General features: G+C 40.4%; 1 protein-coding gene across 3 annotated transcripts in view; it reads right to left on the bottom strand.

Annotated features, from left to right (window-relative positions):
• The window catches only part of RASGRF2 (Ras protein specific guanine nucleotide releasing factor 2), a 238,355-nt gene that overhangs the window by 93,250 nt on the left and 120,830 nt on the right, over window positions 1-24,275 (bottom strand). Inside the window, exons 13-17 of one of the 3 annotated variants that reach the window (XM_064596309.1) lie at window positions 24,049-24,131; window positions 18,845-19,093; window positions 17,791-18,179; window positions 1,417-1,545; window positions 75-113 (exon numbers count right to left, since the gene is read on the bottom strand). In XM_064596309.1, the coding sequence (XP_064452379.1) occupies window positions 75-113; window positions 1,417-1,545; window positions 17,791-18,179; window positions 18,845-19,093; window positions 24,049-24,131 (889 nt within the window). The remainder of the gene's footprint in view (window positions 1-74; window positions 114-1,416; window positions 1,546-17,790; window positions 18,180-18,844; window positions 19,094-24,048; window positions 24,132-24,275) is intronic. The other 2 variants (XM_064596310.1, XM_064596311.1) reach the window with 2 other exon arrangements.

Raw genomic sequence — 24,275 nt, 5'->3', positions numbered from 1 at the left:
AGCCTTTTGCTAAACTGTTCTACTTAAAGCAGGAGTATGAAAGTCAAAAAATGTTTACATTTTACTTGGATTACCTGGGGTGAATCTGGTTTCACATCTGAATAGTTTTCTAGCTTGAGGAGAAAAAAGGAAACATTTCAAAAACAACTGCTGTGTTTTTTTGTTTTTGATTAGTAAAGAAAAATGTAAGGATTAACAACACATCCGTTTAATTTGTTTTTAAATATTTCTAAGGTTTAAAAAGTGTTTAAAGTCTGTAATTCCTAGTGGAAAACGTTATCTGAATGCAGACCCTAATGGCAAACCACTGTAAAAATGTTTCAAAAAACAACTGTTATTTGAATTTTTTTATTTGAACAGTGGGGAGATAAAAGATTTCTACCTTTTGGTCTGATGGTTTTTCCTCCAATTAGAGGATATTTGGTATGTTCTAAAACAAATTATGGGTAATGCTTTATAATTTTCATAACTATAGAAAATACACCAGTTTCTGCCACATGAACAATAATGATAATTGGGGTCCCATGCAACTAGACCTTATTTTATTTTAAATTCCTTATTTAAATTCAATTTAGTTAACATATACTGTGTTAGTTTCAGGGGTAGAATTTAGTGATTCATCAGTTTCATATAACACCCAGTGCTCATTACATCAAGTGTCCTCCTCAATGCCCATCATCCAATTACCCCAACCCCCCACCTCCCCTCCAGCAACCCTCAGTTTGTTTCCTAAAATTAAGAGTCTCCCTCTCTGTTTTCAGCTTATTTTATTTTTCCTTCCCTTCCCCTATGTTCATGTTTTGTTTCTTAGATTCCACATATGAGTGAAATCACATGGTGGCGAGGATGCGGAGAAATGGGATCCCTCTTGCACTGTTGATGGGGATGCAAACCGGTGTAGCCACTGTGGAAAACAGTATGGAGTTTCCTCAAAAAGTTAGAAATAGAACTACCCTACGACCCAGCAATTGCACTAATGGGTATTAATCCAACTGGACCTTATTTTAGGTGAAATAGTGTTCTTCTTAATAAGGTCCCCCCAAAATTGTGGTGTCCCAGATGAGCCTATTTAATACAGACTGCATTGGGATTCACGACAAGGTATCAGAGCTCGGGAACATTTTGGTAAAGGCAGCACTGAGATTCTTCAACCAGCCATCCTCTGAGGACAAGCCTCTTGATTCATGTTACTCCACAGAGCGCATTGCAATGATGGGGCAAATCAGCATTAGTTACACTAATGACATATTCTCTAATCATTCATTTCTCCACTACTTGATAGTAACATTGTTTCCTTCCAACAATTTTAGCAACTGAGACCAAAAAATATTTTGGGAGTACAACAGGCAAAAGAAAGATTCCAAAGCTAGGAACTACCTTTTGCGTTTATATTTCCACGGCTCCTTCTGAGCTTACCTACAGGCTGACGATAACGGAGGTGCTGAGGAGTGGAGGGTGACCGGCAAGGTGAAAGGTCCGTGGTGTCCGCCACCGGGGAGCTTTCCACTCCTGCTCGGTCCACGGGTGCAGACTCTAGGACAGCTGCTGGGAAACATCGGGAATTTTAACAACCCAGCCATGAATTCAAGACCTTCTTATCAGTAGTATGCACAGAAACACAGAGGTTTATTATGGATAACAGACTTCCAGATTAGTCTACATTTTTAAAGGGCTTTAATATGAAATCAAGTGATGCCTCCTAGCAGAGTGCTAATGTTGCTAAATCTCAATGCAGTGTCTTCTTTATCCTTGTCTCACTGACCCTACTGAGCCTGGCTAACCATACCCAGTCCTTTTCTGCCCAATACAACAGCAGATGTTCAAAAGAACAGGCTATGTGCTGTGGGGAAGAGGGACATTTCCAGATTGTAAATCAGACTGGGATCAAAATTGGGACTTGACTAATTCTTTGCTTGGGTTACCCCCTTACACCAACTGAAGTTTGAATCTCTACCAGTGTCCACCCCTGCTCCCCAGAAGCTCTGGGGATTCCTAAGGATCTACAGCTGCCCTATCCAAAATGGTAGCATTAGCCAAATGTGACTAGGTAAATTTAAATTAAAATTAACTAAAGTCAAATTACTATTTCAGTTCCTTACTTGCACTAGCCATATTTCAAGTGCTCAGTACTGAACATGGCTGGTGGCTACGGTACAGGATGGCGGAGATATAGAGCATTTCCATCCGCCCAGAAAGTTCTATTGGATAGCCCTGATCTAAAGCTACAGATCAGCAGGAGGCAAGTGGAAATTTTTAGAACGAACTATGGGGAAAGTTTAAGATCATTTGAGCCTTTCCACTGTAGCTAAGGTCCCATGTATAAAAGACACATCATTCTAGGGTCCCATTAGGCTATTACTGATGATGTTTCTGTACCACTCGCCCTGGCTTATTAACCAGGTAAAACTACAACTATGCATACGTTCTTTCACGGAAAAGCACAACCAAAAAGTCATAAATTTCCAGCGACTCTTGTACTTCTTTTTCCTAGGGCTTTTCATTAACCCATAACAGCACTGTCACCTCCACTAACTTTCCATGACCCCTATCGGCAGGATTGTTCTCAGCGTGGCTCCCTTTGCCATTCCATTCAAGATTTTACTCAATAAACCCTTCTAAAATCCCTGATGACTTCTTGCATGTGATTTACTTCCTTGGAAATATGGCCACAATTGATTTACTTCCGTGGAAATAAGTCCACAATTCGGCTCTTTTGCAATACAAAGGGGCCAGGGAAGGGAAATGGTTAGGCGATTTCCCCGAATGACATAATTACAGTAAAGTTGGCAACGATGCAGGATACAGACAAAAAAATCCATGCTTAGCTGTTAGTTTTATTATTTTCTAAATAACTCCCTGAAAATTCTGTAATGGAAGGCATCTGCTCTGCAAGAGCAAGCAGAATACCAAATACATGTCCTTGGGCTGATTCAACCATTCAGTCCTCTGAGGCAAATGAAAAAATCATTTCGTCAGCAATTATACTGAACCCGAAAAACTTCCCAGTGAGAGAGATGGTCAGGCCCTGAATATCCCCCGAAAGAACAGGAAAGCAAAGAATAACACTGTAAGCAAACAGGCAGCTACAGAGAGAAGAAACCATGCCAGCAGGATGGGGGAAAAGCAGCATTTCCTTCTGGCATGTTCACTTTCAATCAAGTTCCATGCAAACAGCTTTGCTTTCAGGACGAGTAGGCAGATGTGGGCTCAAAACAAATGCTAAAATTGGGAGCACTTTCAGCCCACGGCAGGCAATTTTCAAGCTAAGCACACAGAAACAGACACCAGTGATGTGGGCCGTGCAGCAACATTTCGGCTGGGTTGCACAGCCGTGACCCGAGTGCACATTGGCGGGTGAGAGGCCCCAACACAGGGGGTGGTCCTGTGCCTTCCCTTCCTTGCCCGCCACTGGCTGGATTTTTGTGGAGATCCCACCTTCGGGTGGAATACAGATGTAAGTTGGGCTGAGATATGCACTTCTAAAGAAGATCCAAGGTGGAAGAAGGAAGAAAGGAGGGCACTAATGAATAATAGGTGAGCCTGGGGCAGATCAAGGTGGAGGGGTAGGGTGGGGGAATAAAGTGCATTCGTTTCCCTTCGAGGTTCATCGTTTTGCTCACTTTGAGGCATAGTTCCTATTTCTCTTCTTCCCCTTTATATCATTTGAAGTTTTCTTGCCAGGAAATATTGCAAGGCTAGCATTAGCACTGCAATGACAATAAAACTGGACAAAGGTCACTAGCATTTTCCACACGGTGTGCCCTGAAATGTCTAGCTGATCAGCAGTGAGAGAGACCTATGGCCTCAGTAGGGACCTAATGGATGAAGCTGGTATTACGCAATGAGGTTGTACAAAGTTGTATCCTGAAGTGAAAAGCCAAAAATGTATAAACTACTGGCACAGAATTCTTATTCAAGTTTGCCAACTGTTTTAAGTGTTAACATTATGCAAAACACATGCAAACATCTTTCAAATTAAAGACAGATCAGTGTCTCCCTTTTCCTTGCTGATTAGAATTTTCAAGACTAGACACAGCAGCACTCTTGGCTCCTACAGACATCGTGTACACACACACACACCACGCTGAACCTGTCAGACTGACACTGAAGTGTTTTATCCATGACTTTCTTAGGCCTGTTTATGACTGACTAATATTGCTCATTTACCAATGCAAAATAAAAGAAAAATCTATGATTCCTTTGTTACACCTCTTCAGAAAAATGCCACAGAGCTCCCTGATCTCCAGTGTTAATTCTAAGCTTTCTACTCACAGCATTTCCTTTATGGGAATCCACAGGATCAATTGTTCTCAAGTTCCAGTAGGAAGAAAAGATGTCCCTGTACACCAGTCTATTCTTAGGTTTCAATATGAATCACATAATTGATCATTTTCAGAACCCAAACGAGGACGACTCTAGGAACTGCAGAAGACCATACAGTGTTGTGTTCTCTGTTCACTAACCATACCTTGGCCTCATACAGTTTTTCTTCATTGCTTGATTTCCTTATTCATTTTATTTTTAATCCAGCTGTACCATGTTCCTGTTTGAACTACCACTTTAACTACTTGTTAGGAACAGGTAGAAACAAGATGGGAAGTAAATACATTAAAAGTAATCAGAATACAGCTACAGAAAGGGAAAAGAAATAAAGATGTAAAGGGGATGGAGAACCATCGATCATGCTAATGGACATGGAAAGAAAATCAGAGCAGCCATATTTATATCAGACAAACTCGATTTTAAACCAAAGACTGTAACAAGAGATGAAGAAGGGCATTATATCATAATTAAGGGGTCTGTCCATCAAGAAGACCTAAATATTTATGCCCCCAACTTGGGAGCATCTAAGTATATGAATCAATTAATAACAAATATAAAGAAACTCATTGATAATAATAGTAGGGGACTTTAACACCCTACTTATAGCAATGGACAGATCATTTAAGCAGGAGATCAACAAGGTAACAATGGTTTTGAACAACACACTGGACCAGATGTACTTAACAGATATATTCAGAGCATTTCATCCTAAAGCAGCAGAATAGACATTCTTTTTGAGTGCACACGGAACATTCTCCAAAATAGATTACACACTGGGTCACAAATCAGCCCTCAACATGTACAAAAAGACTGAGATCATAGCATGCATATTTTCAGACCACAACACTGAAACTTGAAGTCAACCACAAGTAAAATTTGGAAAGACCACAAATACATGGAGGTTAAAGAACATCCTAGTAAAGAATGAATGGGGTAATTAGGAAATTAAGGAAGAAATAAAAAAGTACATGGAAGCAAATGAAAATGAAAACACAACAGTCCCAAACCTTTGAGATACAGCAAAGGCAGTCCTAAGAAGGAATTGTAATACAATACAGGCCGACCTCAAGAAGCAAGAAAGTCTCAAATACACTCCCTGAAGGAGCTAGAAAAAAGAACAGCAAAAAAAAACCTAAAGCCAGCAGAAGGGAAATAATAAAGATTAGAGCAGAAATAAATGATATAGAACCAAAGGGGGAAAAAAAGAAACCAGTAGAACAGATTAACAAAACTGAGAGCTGGTTCTTTGAGAGAATTAATAAAATTGATAAACCCCTAGCCAGACTTATCAAAAAGAAAAGAGAAAGGACCCAAATAAATAAAATCAGGAATGAAAGAGAAGAGATCACAACTAATACCACAGAAATACAAACAATTATAAGAGAATATTATGAAAAATTATATGCCAGCAAACTGGGCAATCTGAAAGAAATGGACAAATTCCTAGAGACATACAAACTACCAAAGCTGAAATAGGAAGAAACAGAAAACCTGAACAGACCCATAACCAGCAAAGAAATTGAATCAGTAATCAAAAATCTCCTCACAAACAAGAGTCCAGGGCCAGATGGCTTCCCAGGGGAATTCTACCAGACATTTAAAGAGTTAATACCAGAGTGGGGGGGGGAAGATGGCGGAGGAGTAGGGGACCCTATTTCAGCTGGTCCCTGGAATTGAGCTGGATATCTACAAACAGAATATCGCAGGCAGTTGGTTTTGAGGTACAAAGCGGGGAGACATGATTCCGCGGGCAGATATGGGAGGATAAACGGCAGTGGGAGGGTGCCTGGCCGTGGGGATCCTACACCTCCGGTGAGCGACAGCCTCACGGGCTGGGGACGGGGCACAGACTCGCAGACCAGTAGCGGCGGGGAAAGGACTCTAGGGCAGCCCCCGGGACAGAAACCCGGAGCGGCGGAGTCGTGCCTGCGAACTGCAGTCCCCGGGACGGAAACCCAGAGCGGCGGGGTCATGCGTGCAAACTGGGGGCGGCTGGCGGTTTTAGAAGCACAAAGGGCAGAGACGTGCCCTGACCTGGAGGCAGAACTGGGAGCGCTGCGGAGGGGCACACAACACAGGCTGCTGCAGTTTATAGCAGCACGGACAGAAACGGAGACAGTGTGGCCTGGAGAGCTCACTGAAGAACGGACTGCGATCTCTCTGCTCTGAGGCAGAGGGTTGGAAACAGTCTCTTCTGCTCTGACTCGTGGAATAGACGCGGAAAGCCACCAGGGAAAGGCGCCAGAGAACAAAAGCCCCCAAAACTGATTCCCACTGAGCCCATCCCCCACAGGGCAACTCCACCCAAACAGGGTTGCCTGGGTAACAGCACAGCAGGCCCCTCCCGCAGAAGACAGGCTTGGAAAACAAGAGGACAGCAACCCTAAGGTCCCAAGAAAACAGGTGCATCTTGCTTGGGTTCTGGTCAATAATTTGGACTCTATACATTCCCTCAAACACCCATCAACAGAATGACTAGGAGGAGGAGCCCCCAAAATAGAAAAGACTCAGAGATTATGACTTATGCTGCAGATTTACAAATGGATGCAGATATAACCAAGATGTCAGAGATGGAATTCAGGCTAGCAATTGTGAAGACAATGGCTAGAATGGAGAAATCAATTAATGGCAACATAGAGTCTCTAAGGGCAGAAATGAAAGGTGAATTGGCAGAACTTAAAAATGCTTTCAGTGAGATCCAATCAATCTAGATAATCTAACAGCTAGGGTAACTGAGGCAGAAGAGCGAATAAGTGACCTGGAAGACAATATAATAGATAAAAAGGGAAAAGAGGAGGCCAGGGAAAAACAACTCAGAATCCATGAAAATAGAATCAGAGAAATAAGTGACACCATGAAGCGTTCCAATGTCAGAATAACTGGAATCCCGGAGGGAGTGGAGAGAGAGAGAGGACTAGAAGATGTATTTGAGCAAATCGTAGCTGAGAACTTCCCTAATCTGGGGAATGAAACAAACATTCGAGTCCTAGAGGCAGAGAGGACCCCTCCCAAGATAAAGGAAAACAGGCCAACACCGCGGCATGTAATAGTAAAACTTGCAAATCTTAGAACCAAGGAAATCATCTCAAGGGCAGTTAGGGGGAAGAGATTCCTTATGTACAGAGGGAAGAACATCAGAATAACCTCAGACCTATCCACAGAGACCTGGCAAGCCAGAAAGGCCTGGCAAGACATATTCAGGGTACTAAATGAGAAGAACATGCAGCCAAGAATACTTTATCTGGCAAGGCTTTCATTTAGAATGGAAGGAGAGATGCAGAGCTTCCACGACCGGCAGAAACTGAAAGAATATGTGACCACTAAGCCGGCCCTGCAAGAAATATTAAGGGGGGTTCTATAAAAGGAGAAAGACCCCAAGAGTGATCTACAACAGAAATTTACAGGGACAATCTATAAAAACAACATCTTCACAGGCAACATGATGACAATTAATTCATATCTTTCAATAATCACCCTCAACGTGAATGGCCTAAACGCTCCCATAAAACGGCACAGGGTTGCAGATTGGATATCCAGACTGAAAGTGAAGGGATGAAAATCCATCTTCCATGCCAGCGGACCTCCAAAGAAAGCTGGGGTAGCAATTCTTATATCAGACAAATTAGATTTTAAACTAAAGTCTGTAATTAGAGACACAGAAGGACACTATATCATTCTTAAAGGGTCTATCCAACAAGAAAATCTAACAATTGTAAATATCTATGTCCCCAACATGGGAGCAGCCATCTACATAAGCCAACTGTTAACCAAAATAAAGAGTCATATTGATAACAATACGTTAATTGTAGCAGACCTCAATACTCCACTCTCAGCAATGGACAGATCATCTAAGCAAAAAATCAACAAGGAAACAAGAGCTTTGAATGATACATTGGACCAGATGGACCTCATAGATGTTTACAGAACATTCCACCCTAAAACAGCAGAATACTCATTCTTCTTGAGCGCACATGGAACTTTCTCCAGAATAGACCACATACTGGGTCACAGATCAGGTCTCAACAGATACCAAAAGATTGAGATTATTCCCTGCATATTCTCAGACCACAATGCTTTAAAACTGGAACTCAATCACAAGAAAAAATTTGGCAGAAATTCAAACACTTGGAAGCTAAAGACCACTCTGCTCAAGAATGTTTGGGTCAACCAGGAAATCAAAGAAGAACTTAAACAATTCATGGAAATCAATGAGAATGAAAACACATCGGTCCAAAACCTATGGGATACTGCAAAGGCGGTCCTAAGGGGGAAATACACAGCCATCCAAGCCTCACTCAAAAAAAAATAGAAAAATCCCGAATTCACCAACTAACTCTACACCTTAAAGAACTAGAGAAAAAGCAACAAACGATGCCTAAGCCATGCATTAGAAGAGAAATAATTAAAATTAGAGCAGAAATCAATGAATTAGAAACCAGAAACACAGTAGAGCAGATCAACGAAACTAGAAGTTGGTTCTTTGAAAGAATTAATAAGATCAATAAACCACTGGCCAGACTTATCCAAAAGAAAAGAGAAAGGACCCAAATTAATAAAATTATGAATGAAAGGGGAGAGATCACGACTAACACCAAAGAAATAGAAACAATTATGAGAAATTATTATCAACAACTATATGCCAATAAACTGAGCAATCTGGATGAAATGGAGGCCTTCCTGGAAATCTATAAGCTGCCAAGACTGAAACAGGAAGAAACTGACAACCTGAATGGGCCAATAACCAGTAACGAGATTGAAGCTGTGATCAAAAACCGCCCAAAAAACAAGAGTCCAGGGCCTGATGGATTCCCTGAGGAATTCTACCAAACATTCAAAGAAGAAATAATAGCTATTCTCCTGAAGCTGTTTCAAAAAATAGAAACAGAAGGAAAACTTCTAAACTCATTCTATGAGGCCAGCATTACCTTAATCCTGAAACCAGGCAAAGACCCCATCAAAAAGGAGAATTTCAGGTCGATATCCCTGATGAATATGGATTCCAAAATCCTCAACAAAATCCTAGCTAATAGGATCCAACAATACATTAAAAGGATCATCCACCACGACCAAGTGGGATTTATCCCCGGGATGCAAGGGTGGTTCAACATTCGCAAATCAATCAATGTGATAGAACACATTAATAAGAGGAGGGAGAAGAACCATATGGTCCTCTCAATTGATGCAGAAAAAGCATTTGATAAAATAAAACATCCTTTCCTAATTAAAACTCTTCAGAGTATAGGGATAGAGGGAACATTCCTCAAGTTCATAAAATCCATCTATGAAAGAACCCACAGCAAATATCATCCTCAATGGGGAAAAGCTGAGAGCCTTTCCCTTAAGATCAGGAACATGTCAAGGATGCCCACTCTCGCCACTATTGTTCAACATAGTATTAGAAGTCCTAGCAACAGCAATCAGACAACAAAAAGAAATAAAAGGTATTCAAATTGGCAAAGAAGAAGTCAAACTCTCTCTTTTCGCAGATGACATGATACTTTATGTGGAACAAAGACTCCACCCCTAAATTACTAGAATTCATAGCAATTCAGTAATGTGGCAGGATACAAAATCAACGCACAGAAATCAGTTGCTTTCTTATACACTAACAACGCAACTGTAGAAAGAGAAATTAGAGAAACGATTCCATTTACAATAGCACCAAAACCCATAAGATACCTCGGAATAAACCTAACCAAAGAGGTAAAGGATCTATACTCTAGGAACTACAAAACACTCATGAAAGAAATTGAAGAAGACACAAAAAGATGGAAAACATTCCATGCTCATGGATCGGAAGAATAAACATTGTTAAAATGTCTATGCTACCCAGAGCAATCTATACCTTCAACGCCATCCCAATCAAAATTCCAATGACATTTTTCAAAGCGCTGGAACAAACAATCCTAAAATTTGTATGGAATCAGAAAAGACCCCGAATCGCCAAGGAAATATTGAAAAAGAAAAACAAAGCTGGGGGCATCACGTTGCCCGATTTCAAGCTATATTACAAAGCTGTGATCACCAAGACAGCATGGTACTGGCACAAAAACAGACATATAGACCAATGGAACAGACTAGAGAACCCAGATATGGACCCTCAATTCTATGGCCAAATAATCTTTGACAAAGCAGGAAAAAACATGCAATGGAAAAAAGTCTCTTCAATAAACGGTGCTGGGAAAATTGGACAGCCACATGCAGAAGAATGAAACTTGATCATTCTCTAACACCATTAACAAAGATAAACTCAAAGTGGATGAAAGACCTCAATGTGAGACAGGAATCCATCAAAATCCTAGAGGAGAACATAGGCAGTAACCACTTTGACATCGCCCACAGCAACTTCTTTCAAGATACACCTCCAAGGGGCGCCTGGGTGGCTCAGTCGTTAAGCATCTGCCTTCGGCTCAGGTCATGATCCCAGGGTCCTGGGATCGAGCCCTGCATCGGGCTCCCTGCTCTGCGGGAAGCCTGCTTCTCCCTCTCCCACTCCCCCTGCTTGTGTTCCCTCTCTCGCTGTGTCTCTCTCTGTCAAATAAATAAAATCTTAAAAAAAAAAAAAAAAGATACATCTCCAAAAGCTAGTGAAACAAAAGCAAAAATGAACTTTTGGGACTTCATCAAGATAAAAAGCTTCTGCACAGCAAAGGAAACGGTCAACAAAACAAAGAGGCAACCCACAGAATGGAAGAAGATATTTGCAAATGACACTACAGATAAAGGGCTGGTATCCAAGTTCTTTATAGATCTATAGATCTATAAAGATCTTTATAGATCTATAGATCTATAAAGATCTTTATAGATCTATAGACCCAAAAAACAAATAATCAAGTCAAAAAGTGGGCAGAGATATGAAAAGACACTTCTCTGAAGAAGACATATAAATGGCTAACAGACACATGAAAAGATGTTCATCATCATTAGCCATCAGGGAAATCCAAATCAAAACCACATTGAGATACCACCTTACACCAGTTAGAATGGCAAAAATGGACAGGGAAAGAAACAAATGTTGGAGAGGTTGTGGAGAAAGGGGAACCCTCTTACACTGTTGGTGGGAATGCAAGCTGGTACAGCCACTTTGGAAAACAGTGTGGAGGTTCCTCAAAAATTTAAAAATACAGCTATCCTATGACCCAGCAATTGCACTACTGGGTATTTACCCCAAAGACACAGATGTAGTGAAAAGAAGAGCCATATGCATCCCAATGTTCATAGCAGCAATGTCCTCAATAGCCAAACTGTGGGAAGAGCCGAGATGCCCTTCAACAGATGAATGGATAAAGAAGATGTGGTTCATATATACAATGGAATATTACTCAGCCATCAGAAAAGATGAATACCCAACTTTTACATCAACGTGGATGGGACTGGAGGAGATTATGCTAAGCGAAATAAGTCAAGCAGAGAAACTCAATTATCATATGGTTTCACTTATTTGTGGAACATAAGGAATAGCATGGAGGACATTAGGAGAAGGAAGGGAAAAATGGGGGGGGGTAATTGGAGGGAGAGATGAACCATGAGAGACTATGGACTCTGAGAAACAAACAGGGTTTTAGAGAGGAGCGGGGAGGGGGGACTGGTTAGCCCGGTGATGGGTATTAAGGAGGGCACGTACTGCACGGAGCACTGGGTGTTATAGGAAAACAATGGATCGTGGATCACCACATCAAAAACCAATGATGTATTGTATGGTGACTAACATAACATAATAAAATTAAAAAAAAAAATAAAGAGTTAATACCTATTCTTCTCAAACTGTTCCAAAAAATAGAAATGGAAGGAAAACTGCCAAACTCATTCTATAAGGCCAGCATTACCTTGATTCCAAAATCAGACGAAGACCCCACTAAAAAGGAGAATTACAGGTCAATAACCATGATGAACATGGATGCAAAAATTCTCAACAAGAGACTAGCAAATTGAATCCAACAGTACATTAAAAGAATTATTCACTTTGATCAAGCGGGATTTATTCCTGGACTACAGGGGTGGTTCAATATTCACAAATCAATCAAAGTGATACACCACATTAGTAAAAAAAAGGATAAGAACCATATGATCCTCTCAACTGACACAGAAAAAAAAAGCATTTGACAAAATACAGCATCCATTCTTGATAAAAGCCCTCAACAAAGTAGGGATAGATGGAACATACCTTAACATCATACAGGCCATATATGAAAGACCCTCATCCTCAACGGGAAAAAACCGAGAGCTTTTTCCTCTACAGTCAGGAACACAACAGGGATGTCCACTCTCACCATTACTATTTAACATAGTAGTGGAAGTCTTAGCCTTGGCAATCAGACAACAAAAAGAAATAAAAGGCATCCAAATAGGCAAGGAAAATGTCAAACTTTCACTATTTGCAGACAACATGATACTCTATGTAGAAAACCTGAAATACTCCACCACAGAATTGCTAGAACTGATACATGAATTTAGCAAAGTTGCAGGATATAAAATCAATGTACTGGGGCACCTAGGTGGCTCAGTTGGTTAAGAGTGCAACTCTTGATTTAGGCTCAGGTCGTGATCTCAAGGTAGTGGAATTGAGCCCAGGGTCAGGAAATGTGCTCACTGTGGAGTCTGCTTAGGATTCTCTCTTTCTCTCTGTCTCTCTGCCCCCTCCCTGCTGGCACTCTCTAAATAAATAAATAAAATCTTTAAAAAATATATTCTCTTCCTTTCTCTCTGCCCCTCCCTCTCCCATCACACATTCTTACTCTTACTCAAAAAAATAATTGATTAAAAATAAAGGAAAAAAAGAAAATCAATGTACAGAAATCTGTTTCATTCTATACACCAATAATGAAGCAACAGAAAAAAAAGTCAAGGAATCAATCCCATTTACAATTATACCAAAAACTGTAAGATGCCTAGGAATAAACCTAACCAAACAGGTAGAAGATCTATGCTCTGGAAACTACAGAACACTTATGAAAGAAATTGAAGAGGACACAAAGAAATGGAAAAACATTCAGTGCTCATGTATTAGAAGAATAAACATTGTTAAAATGTCTATACTACCCAAAGCAATCTACACATTTAATGCAATCCCTGTCAAAATACCACCAGCATTTTTCACAGAGCTAGAACACACAATCCTAAAATTTGTCTGGAACCACAAAAGACCCCAAATGGACAAAGCAACCCTGAAAAAGAAAAGCAAAGCTGGAGGAATCATGATTCCAGACTCCAATCTATATTACAAAGCTGTAGTCATCAAAGCTATATGGTACTGGTACAAAAACAGATATCTGGATCAATGGAACAGAATAGAGAACCCAGAAAGGGACCCACAACTCTATGGTCAACAAAGCTTCAACAAAGCAAGAAAGAATATCCAATGGAAAAAAGTCTCTTCAACAAATGATGGGAAAACTGGATAGCAACATGCAGAAGAATGAAACTGGACCATTTTGTTACACCATACACAAAAATAAATTCAAAATGCATAAAAGACCTAAATGTGAGACGAGAAACCATCAAAATCCTAGTGGAGAATACAGGCAGCAACTTCTTTGACCTCAGCCGTAGCAACTTCTTACTAGACATGTCACCAGAGGAAAACAAAAGCAAAAATGAACTATTGGGACTTCATCAAGATAAAAAGCTTCTGCGCAGCAAAGGAAATAATCAACAAAACTAAAAGGTAGCCTACAGAATGGGAAAAGATGTTTGCAAATGATATATCTGATAAAGGGTTAGTATCCAAAATCTATACAGAACTTATCAAACTCAACACCCAAAAACCAAATAATCCAGTTAAGAAATGGGCAGAAGACATGAATAGACATTTCTCCAAAGAAGACATCCAGATGGCTAACAGACACATGAAAAGATGCTCAACATCACTCATCATCAGGGAAATACAAATCAAAACCATGATAAGATACCACCTCACATCTGGCAGCATGGTTAAATTCAACAACACAGGAAACAACAGATGTTGGTGAGGATGTGGAGAAAGGGGAACCCTCTTGCACTGTTGGTGGGAATGCAAACTGGTGTAGCCACTCTGGAAGACAGTATGGAGTTTCCTCAAAAAGTTAAAAATAGAACCACCCTATGATCCAGCAATTGCACTACTAGATATTTACCCAAAGGATACAAAAAAACAGATTTGAAGGGGTACATGCACCCCGATGTTTATTGCAGCATTATCAACAATAGCCAAGCTAATATGAAAGAGCCCAAATGTCTATCAACCGATGAACTGATGAATGGATGAAGAAGAGATGGTGTGTGTGTGTGCACACGTGCATGCATGTGTAATGGAATATTAGTCAGTCATCAAAAAGAATGAAATCTTGCCATTTGCAACAATGTGGGTGGAGCTAGATGTACTATGCTAAGCGAAATAAGTCAGAGAAAGACAAATACCATATGATTTCACTCATATGTGGAATTTAAGAAACAAAACAGATGAACATATGGGAAGGGGGGGAAGAGAGAGGGAAACAAACCATAAGAGACTCTTAATGATAGAGAACAAAGTGAGGGTTGATGGAGAGAGGTGGGTGGGGGAGGGGCTAGATGGGTGATGGGCATTCAGGAGGGCACCTGTTAGGCTGTATGCAAGTGATGAACCACTGAATTCCATTCCTGAAACCAATATTGAACTGTATGTTAACTACCTAAAATTTAAATAAAATTTTGAAAAAAAAATAAGAAAGAATGATGTAAAGAAGTGGCCAAGAGCAAAGAAGTGGCATGGAAGGACTGGGGGGCAATTGGTGAGCGATAAGGGGGTGCACATTAGTGGATGTGAATAAGAAACAAAGAGGGTAGAGGAGCTGCCATCTCTGGAGGAGAGGTTGGCCCTAGTGTGCTTCATCAAGTGCCATGGGTCCCACTTGGCACAATCCTGGAACTTCTCCATCACCAGAGTGAGAACAGCTCTGCATTTAACAATGACCTGGAACAGCAAAATGACATTTCTAATTTATGAACCATGTGGATAAACTAACTCTTGAAAATCTAACTGCAAATCATTTGTTTGGGGGAAATCCAGTGAAAATCGGGGCATTAAGCCTTCTACTATTTTTCTAATGTGGCAGAGAACCTAATTTTTTTTTTAAGATTATTTATTTATTTATTTGAGAGAGAGAGAGAGAGTTTGCACGAGCTCAGGGGATGTGGGGGGTGCAGAGGGAGAAGAGTGGGAGAGAAGCAGACTGTCACACAGGGCTTGATCTCATAACCCGGAGACCACGACCTGGGCTGAGAAGCCAAGAGTCGGATGCTCAACCAACTGACCACCCAGATGCCCCTGAGAACCTAATATTTTTACCACACCATTATTCATAGGTTTTCTCCACCTTTGGCCGCCAGTCATAAATGCTCAATGCTGCCACATGACAAGCTCTCCAGCTGCCATGAGCTGAGAACACAGTGATTGCAACTCTGTCCAACATCTGCACTGACCAGTCCCTAGGAGCCTTTGTCAGTGTCTTTCATTTGGAGCTTAATCCAGTTCTTTCTCATTTATCTTGGTCTCCCTGAGTCTAACTTGAATAGGGGAAAAAACTGCTGATTCCTACCAGTAACCACATCTCCATCCTAGATAGTAGGACAAACACTGGACCATTGCTACACGCTCTGGGCTTGGGCGTTGAAGACCAGAACTAGGGAACTTGGTGAGCAATGTCACAATCTATAACAAGTTAAGAGGAAGAATTAGCCACGATGGGCAATGGGCAGCTTGACTGAGGACCTCTAGAACCACGACATGAATTCAGACTAAACTCAAAGCCATGACATGCTTACTCCTAAAGCTCTCCTAACTCAAAATAACACAAGAATCCAGACTTACCCCCAGACTTCTATTTGCTGCAATCCAATTAAAGGAAGGAACAGACCTTCCCAGATTCTGGGAAGTTCCTATACTTCCCAGGGCACCCTGCCCCAGGGGGCAGGTCTGTGATAAGCTTCCCTAAGTCAATTCCCAGGCACTGGTGCTGGATGGAACCCCAAATGTACCTATCAGTTTGTGTGCTGCCTCATTATTCCTGAGAAGAATCCATCATGATTCTACTAAACCTTGTTGTTCTAATGACTTTTTAATTATCTTCCTCTTTCCCTCCTCCTTAGTTGCTAACTTGTCAATTTAAAGAATTTCTTGTTTAAAAGGGTGCTACTTTTGATGATGACAACCATCCAGTTAAAATTCCATTAAGTACTTCACTCAGGAGGCTTATTTTTAAATTATCTGAGCTAGGGAATATATAGAAGTTTCAAGCAGGTAGAGAAGCAAGGGTCTATGCTTCCATCTGGGTGATCCTTCTTGAAATTTGGGACACTTTGATTAAATACCCAATTTTTTTTTATGTCATCAGTAAATCAGTTATCATACAAAAAAAAAAGCTATTTGCTAATTTGGCTATGAAACCTTTTTTATTTTCACCACAGAAAACACTAAAGCAACAAAAGTCACCTCCTCTAACCCCTACATTGTACTGAACTGCAAAAGGTAAGGTGACAGAACACAGGATCCTTGGTTAGTTAACTGAATGTTTTGCTTGACTCATTCATTTAACAAAAATTAACTACCTGCCAGGCACTGGCCAAGGCACTGAGAGTACACAGATGAACAAGATAGACAATGTTGCTGATCTTATGGAACTTACATGTCTAGCCAGGAGGAAGAACAAGTGCAAATGCCCTGAGGCAGAAATGGTTGAGCTGTTTCTGAGACACAAAAAGGAAATCCCTGTGGATGAGGGAGCCTGATGGGAACAGGGGTTGGAGAGAGAGACAAGATCCAAGTCTCATAGTATCTGAAGGCCTTGTGAGGGAAAACAGATTTTAATCTAAGTGCCACAGAAAGTCATTAGAGAATTTAATCAGGAAAACATATCTAATTCACCTTTTAAAAAAAAAAAACCATTTTGGCTGTCATGGACAATGAACACTGTCTCGAATTTTATTTTTCTCACTCTATCTCTGTTGTAGTATGAAGCACTGCCTTGGTAACTAAACTTAAGAAGCCATCTTAATGCTTCCGGGCTGGGTCATCCTCAGCAGAGGAGACTGGAAGCAGTACTGGTGTTCAAGGCAGACACCGAAGGAGAAGGCTCTGAGGCCCAAGTTCCCAGAAAAGGGTGCCCACCTCCTACCTCTACACAAAGTATCATGTTAGGCTCATTACCAACCAGCCTTAACCAAATTCCATGAAGAACCTTCCAGTAGTACCATTCAGATAACGCTGTCTTTCCATACACAGCTGACTACAATCAGCCTTTTACTGTAGAAGACCCCAGGACAGCTAACTTTGCCCTCCTTCCCACACAGGCTAGAGTGACCTACAGACATTGCCTCTTCTAACTAGCCATTGTATTCATTCTACTTTCTACACAGGAGTAGGAAAGCTATAAAGAAAGGGATCTAGGGCTCCAGAAGGAATGGTGGGGAAGCAGGTGGCCAACAAACACGGGCTGTGGAGCTGGATAATACCTCTTTGAATACTTCGTTTTAGCTTGTTACACAGATCCACGCGGGGGTTATCTACAGGCTCCTCTATAGATCCCGGGCTTTGTTCTGGAGAAGGAAGGCCTCTGCTAAGATCCAACGGTATTTTGCCAGGGTGCGGTGGTGGGGATGCAGCAGGGCTGTGGGTGGTAGTAGGACTGCTGGATGCTGAGCAGGTAGTCAGGTCCAACGCTCCTATCCTTGAGTTCAACGGAGAAGTCAAGGACAGCTTTCTGGCCCTCACTGGGGAGGACGTCCTGGACACAGCCAGCGGTGGTGGGGAAGAGAATTTGCGACACAAGCGTGGGGATTTGCCATCCACCAAATGTTCACCTCTATTGTTCTGGCTGGTGGCAAAAAACAACTCTAATGACCTAAAAATAAGAACAGAAGCCATTGACAGAAGATAGTTAAGTAAAGAGGATTCCCTTGATATCATTCAGAACAATTTAAATTATCTGAGCTAGGGAACATGCTCCCTACATTAAAAGGCCACAATATCATCACACTTCTGTTGCTGGATTTCCTTCATTTAAATGTTACCTATATACCACATACTTACTGAAGGAACACAGGCACATTTTAGGCCTTGTCTAATCCCTTGCTTACTCAACTGTGGCCCGAAGACCAGCAGCACTGGTATCTCCAGGGAGCTTGTCAGAAATGCAGAACTCAGGCTCCACTCCAGACATGCTAAATCACAGTCTGCAATTTAACAAGACCCCTGAGTGATTCTTAATGCATGTTAAAGTTTGAAAAGACCAACTGTTTAAAAAAAAAAAGGAAAGCCTAAAACAATACAGTTAGCTTCCAAATAATCATGGAGCAAGCAAAGATGACTTGGGGACTCTAGGCTTCTCAGCTTCTTCCATGGAGAACTATCTGTGACCTCTACCCACCCCCTTCTACAGGCAGGGCATGTAAGTTCCCAGGCGAGCCAGTCCTGTAGGAGCAGCGCTGCAGAGCGCATCTGCTCATCTGCATGGAGACCCAGGGACTGGGGGAGCCAACTTCCACGACAGACAAGTCCAGAGCCTACCTGACAGGGATGGAGGTAAAAGGCCTCTTGTATATGTCGGAAAGTTTGGCCAGCACCACGGCTGCCGTAGTGAAAATACGATAGGTGTGCAGAAAGGTGTTGAGGAAATCGATACTGAGAAACCGCAAGTCTGTCAGCCGCTCCAGGAGGCGCTCCACGCTGGCGTAGCGGATCTGGGGCACTTTGCAGGAGTTCAGTGTTTTACTGAAGCAAATGTCGGTGTCATCTTTATGAAGACGGGCATCAGACCTACCCACAAAGCAGGAACATAAGAACAAAACCGGGACATGGCTTCCTCTCAGCCACTGAGTATTTCAGTATTCCAAAACACAAACTTGTATGTGGGCTTCCCATTGTATTTGATAAAAGATGTTGATATGCTTATTACATGCAAGAAGGCAGGGCTATAAAAACATCAACTATGTCCTTATAATTTAGGAAGATCAGAATTAATTGCAGAGAAGGTAAGAATAATTCATTTCGTTCTGTGGATTCCTTCTGTAGGGGAAGAAAAATAATTTTCTACCTTTCTGAGCTCTTGGCTGAGACTCTTGTAATAAAAGACAGATTAGCAAGAGAAAAACAAACAGAAGTTTATTAACATGCATACCTCATGTACACATGGGAGATACCCAGGGAAAAATAAGCAACTCCCAGAGGTGGCTTAGAATTCAGGCTTAAATACCACCTTAATAAGGAAAAGGGGGGGAGCAGGAGGGGTAGGCCTCTTAGGGGAGAGTAAATGATTTGAGGAAAGATGAATGGGCCCCCAGGAGACTAGATGGGATATAGGATAGTTTAGGACAGTTCGTCTAGGTGTGGGGCTGACTTCTAGTATCCTCTCTTATAATAAAAGTTGGTTGATGAAATTCTCAGGGCGGGGATTTATGACAACTGAGTGCCTTTTGGAGGATCTGTCTTCAGGCAAATAAGAGGAATTCAGAGCAAGTTTCTCTCTGCATTTGCTGTTTTTCAAGTGCCTACAGCTCAATCAATATGCCCAAGTGGCATGTTTTGGGGTGGCACATTCTGCTATCCTTCACTTCTCTCTCTAGTTCAATCATGTTTTATTAGGGAAATGAAACCAAATGCCCTATTTAGGAGGGGCATTGCTTATGTCTTTAAATCAGCATATCAGAAGTGTGCTTAATAACTAATGGGTAGTGGGGGAGAGGGAGACACAGATATCACTGCTGTATGTATGGTAATTTTTTCCAAACTTCTAATTTTGTGCATTTGTGTTCCCCCCCCTTTTTTTTCTTAACTAAACTGACCAACAGGCTATGTTATTAGGTATTTTTCCCTTTAGAACTGGCTCTTTGATCAATTCTACTGTTTTTCTATATTTTAATGTATTCATGTCTGTTCTTATCTTACTTTCTTCCCACACTTTCTTACAGTTTGTCATTCTTTTTCTAACTTCTTGAACTGAATGCTTAATTCACTCCATTCTTCCTGGCTCATTAGTGCATTTAAGTCTATCCATTTTATGAGTAGTACAGTTTAATCCATAAATTGTGTGCAATGTTATGTCTTCATTATTTTGCAATATTTTGTAATGTTAAAAATATCTTCATTTTAAAAAAAAGTAATGGATGAGATTCTCCATGAACAGTATCCACCATTGCCCCCTGCAGTGTTCTGTTTTTTCTCATTCTGTAAAACCTCCCATGTAGCTGCTCCTTTACCCTACTGGATTCCCTGGGCACCTGAGCAGCCTGTCCAGGTGGATGAGCACGCTAGCAGGAAGGTTCACACAGCAGCCCTTACAATCTGTGGCTGTGCTTAGAGCCCTCAGCCAGTGGTGCACATTTGTTCGAAAGGGCAAAAGAGGTCAGCAGAGAGGCAAAGCTTGTAAGAGGGGATGCCTGGAAGCAGGGGCTGAATCCAAGTGGGGCTCAAAGAAATGCACACCTTTGTTAGGACTGCCCAGAGCTTTCGCACTGCCTTCTGAGACCCCTTATTCCCCTCCACTGCAATATCTCAGAACAAGCCATCAGTGAAGTCCTGGATTTCACCAGGACTTGATGAATGGACATGCTGCAGGGCCCGGAACGTTCAGTAAGGCAATTGCTTGCTTAGAATCAGCTCACTTGTTGTGAGTGCCCTAAATTAGCCCCTTCAGCACTTCAAGGGATTTTCAATTGTATATTTATTTTCCTTCAAATAAAAAGGAATCAATAACTTTCTTAGCTTGCTCTTGGAAACTTCCCACCCCAACATATGCTTGGTGAGGCAAGAGTACTTCATTTACAGGCTCAAAGGAGCATTTTAAATGAGCAGCTTACCCCTCCTCAGAAACTAAGGGTGGCCCGTTTGTTTTAGCCACTTCATTGATCTCGAAAATACACAAGCACATCTTTTGAGATTCTTGAAAATGGCTTGGGGCTCTTTTTTCCACTCACTATGTGACCCTTAATCAACTTTACTCTTATGGTTCTTAATTTTCTCATTAGGAGAAAGACCTTAGAACTTTCATGAATCAGTAAGTCTGTCCAGAAGATGGCTGATAGAGGTAATCACTTTCTCCCCCACCATTTTCCCATTAAAAATCTCTATTTTCCAAGAAAGGTGAGGTCAACTATTATTAAAAGGAAGCAAGCCTTACCCTACCCTACCCTAAAATGGAAGCATCACTTAAAGAGGTATTTTCACCTAATAAGTATCATAATTTTGCATTCTAATAATAGTTCTGAGCTTTGCAGCTTTTCATTTTAATTACTTTACTCCAAACACTAGAAGAAATGGGGTACCTGGCTGGCTCAGTTGGTAGAGCATGCAACTCAACAGGGTTGTGAATTCTAGCCCCACACTGGGCATAGAGCTTACTTAAAAAACAACGACAACACTGGAAGAAAAAATATGTTGTGGCAACATTAAATTAAAATAAAACCGACTAATTATACCACTGTCCTTCAAAATTATATTTTCCTTTTAAGAAAAGAAAATAAATTAAATATGATAAAATTATTTAATTTTCTTTTATTACACTGAACGCAGTGTTTATTTCCTAAGGGGCTCTCAAGTGAGATATAATGCATTACTTAAACCTCCTGTGACAATAACAACTCCTTTTTGGTGAACTTAAAAAAGCAATCTTGAGACATGAAACCCAAATCACCTATTATAATTAAGTTTTAAAGGGAAGTGAGTACCTGCAAAGTGATGCCATGTCAGTAACAAGACACAATTAGGATAATTTTTCTTTTAACTATCAAAAAAATGTTGTCTTTTTTTATTTCATGGTGTGTGACCAAGGAGAGGCACAGGGAGGCACTAATACAGAATTTAGGGTAGAACAGGGCCACAGGGGGAACTATCAGAAGGAAAAGAGACTGCAAAATTATCCTCTTTCCTCTGACTGAGGAAAACCAGGCTCAGTAAATCTGGGAAAAGTGGAATGAAGAAATATATGAGACTTTACTCTGCCTTGGGATTATGTCTAGAATAGGATAGATGGGCATCAAAACATGTGTGACTCTAACAGAAAATCTTTACAGGTTTCTGTCCTAGCAGGAGAGCAGTTCCTACTCATTCAAGCATCACTCTGTATACCCATAAGAGGAAGTCCTGGTCTGTGTGTGAGGGAGTTACACTACGAGGTTGGATATGGACACTTGTCAAACGGACATTATAGGAGACAGAAGATGCCTTTGGGCACCAGCCATAACCAGTCAGACACAAAACTAAAATTTGTGTCTGTATTCATTTTTAAAGTCAACAAAATATATGTATAGCATATGTAAAGTAGCTCTAGGGTTTAGGAGCTTATAACTTGGCTGCAATGTCCAATTTACATATTCTCATTCTAAAGCAGTTGGGACTTTCATGGCTGTCTAGCCTTCAAGAAACTACTTTTAAAAATGAAAAAAAGTTACATATGCTATTTTGTGAAATATTAAAATAAGAATCCTATGGTAGAAAATTAAAATAACTCTAACCAAATGATGTGAATTTAAAAATTAAGTCACAATTTGGACCTTTTGATTGAATACTGCATACCTGGTCTTAATCTTAGCATCATACATTTTTAACTAATGTGGTTCAAAAAAACTATACTAAATCAAAAACCAAAAAACTGAATGTTAAAGGAATTTTCACACTAGAGCCTTAAAATGATTCTACCTAAAATGTTTTTAAATTTGACCAGTAATTTAAAATACTATCATTCTTTCACAGTTTATATTTTTCTGTAGTAATTATGGCGGAGTATAACATACTCTGTCTTCATCTGATACAATAATAAGTTCTAAAAGTTGTACTGTTGGGATGGTGCTAAGTACACTAATTTCCTATCAGAAGAGGAAAATTAATGTCATTTATTGTCTTAGCACAAACAGCTTAGATCTAAAAACAATCCACATTAAAAATGCATAGAAGATAAATATTTTCTTGGTTTCATGTAACTTTTTTTAAAGATATAACAGGACTGCTCTCAAAAACACATTTTATTCTTAGAATTTGAACTGCAAATAACCAAAAAAAAAAAAAAGAGAGAGAGAACAGGGAACAATTTGGTCAGCTTCAAAATACTCCTGAAACAATTTCAGAATTTATAATCAAAAAAGTATGTAGAGACAAAAGCATTAAGACAGAGAGCAATGGCACACAGTTAATGATATAACTTCTCATTTTAAACTACCATTTCCCTATTGGCCACCTTAAATTATAGGATATGTTTTGTTAACAAAACAGAGAGACAGCATGATAACAGACTTGAGCAAATCCACATATGGGCAGTAGTAGACAGTACCCTGGGAAGGCCAATTGATTCATGTCAAGTGTCTTCACAATCTAAATATATCTCTACAACCAAATCTGAGTAATACGATTCAGACCCACTGGGAAGATGCCAAAAGAATGTGCCATACTTTGACCCAGCCTCTGACCTTGGATACATCTGGCTGTCACAACTTTTCATATTGAACTTGAAAAATCTCAATAGGCTTTTGTCCTGAATAAAAGCATATGTAACAGTATGAAAAACATTTTTTTATGCTATGAATCAATAAACATGAATCTGAAAAGCCATTTTGATAGTCTTATTATTTATAATAGCATACCATGAATTATTGCATTACTGTCAAGAAACATATTCACAAAAATGAAGCAGAATCCTACTGAAGCAATATTTCATGCAGGGCTTTATGTTCTCTACCAATTCGACTTGATTAAAATGTAAGGGAAAGGATTATTACACTTACTTAATCATATGTGGCACAGTAACCTTGGAATTCTCTTCAAATACTATAGTCATTAAACCATTACACCGTATATTGTCCACACACTGCGAAATTAAAAAACAAACAATTTCAACCCACATGAAAACCTAGGCAGATCATATAGTCTCAGAATCGTTTATAGCCACAAAAACAAGTTGAGTTTCTCATTTTGTCTCTGGGCACACACACACAGCAGCACATAAACATTA

The sequence above is a fragment of the Mirounga angustirostris genome, unplaced genomic scaffold, assembly GCF_029215605.1.
Source record: "Mirounga angustirostris isolate CCGP_5_RB_7025 unplaced genomic scaffold, mMirAng1.0.hap1 SCAF_7, whole genome shotgun sequence".
Taxonomy (NCBI): domain Eukaryota; kingdom Metazoa; phylum Chordata; class Mammalia; order Carnivora; family Phocidae; genus Mirounga; species Mirounga angustirostris.
Note: the sequence above shows the minus strand (reverse complement) of the source record. Positions and strands in the feature narration are given on the sequence as shown.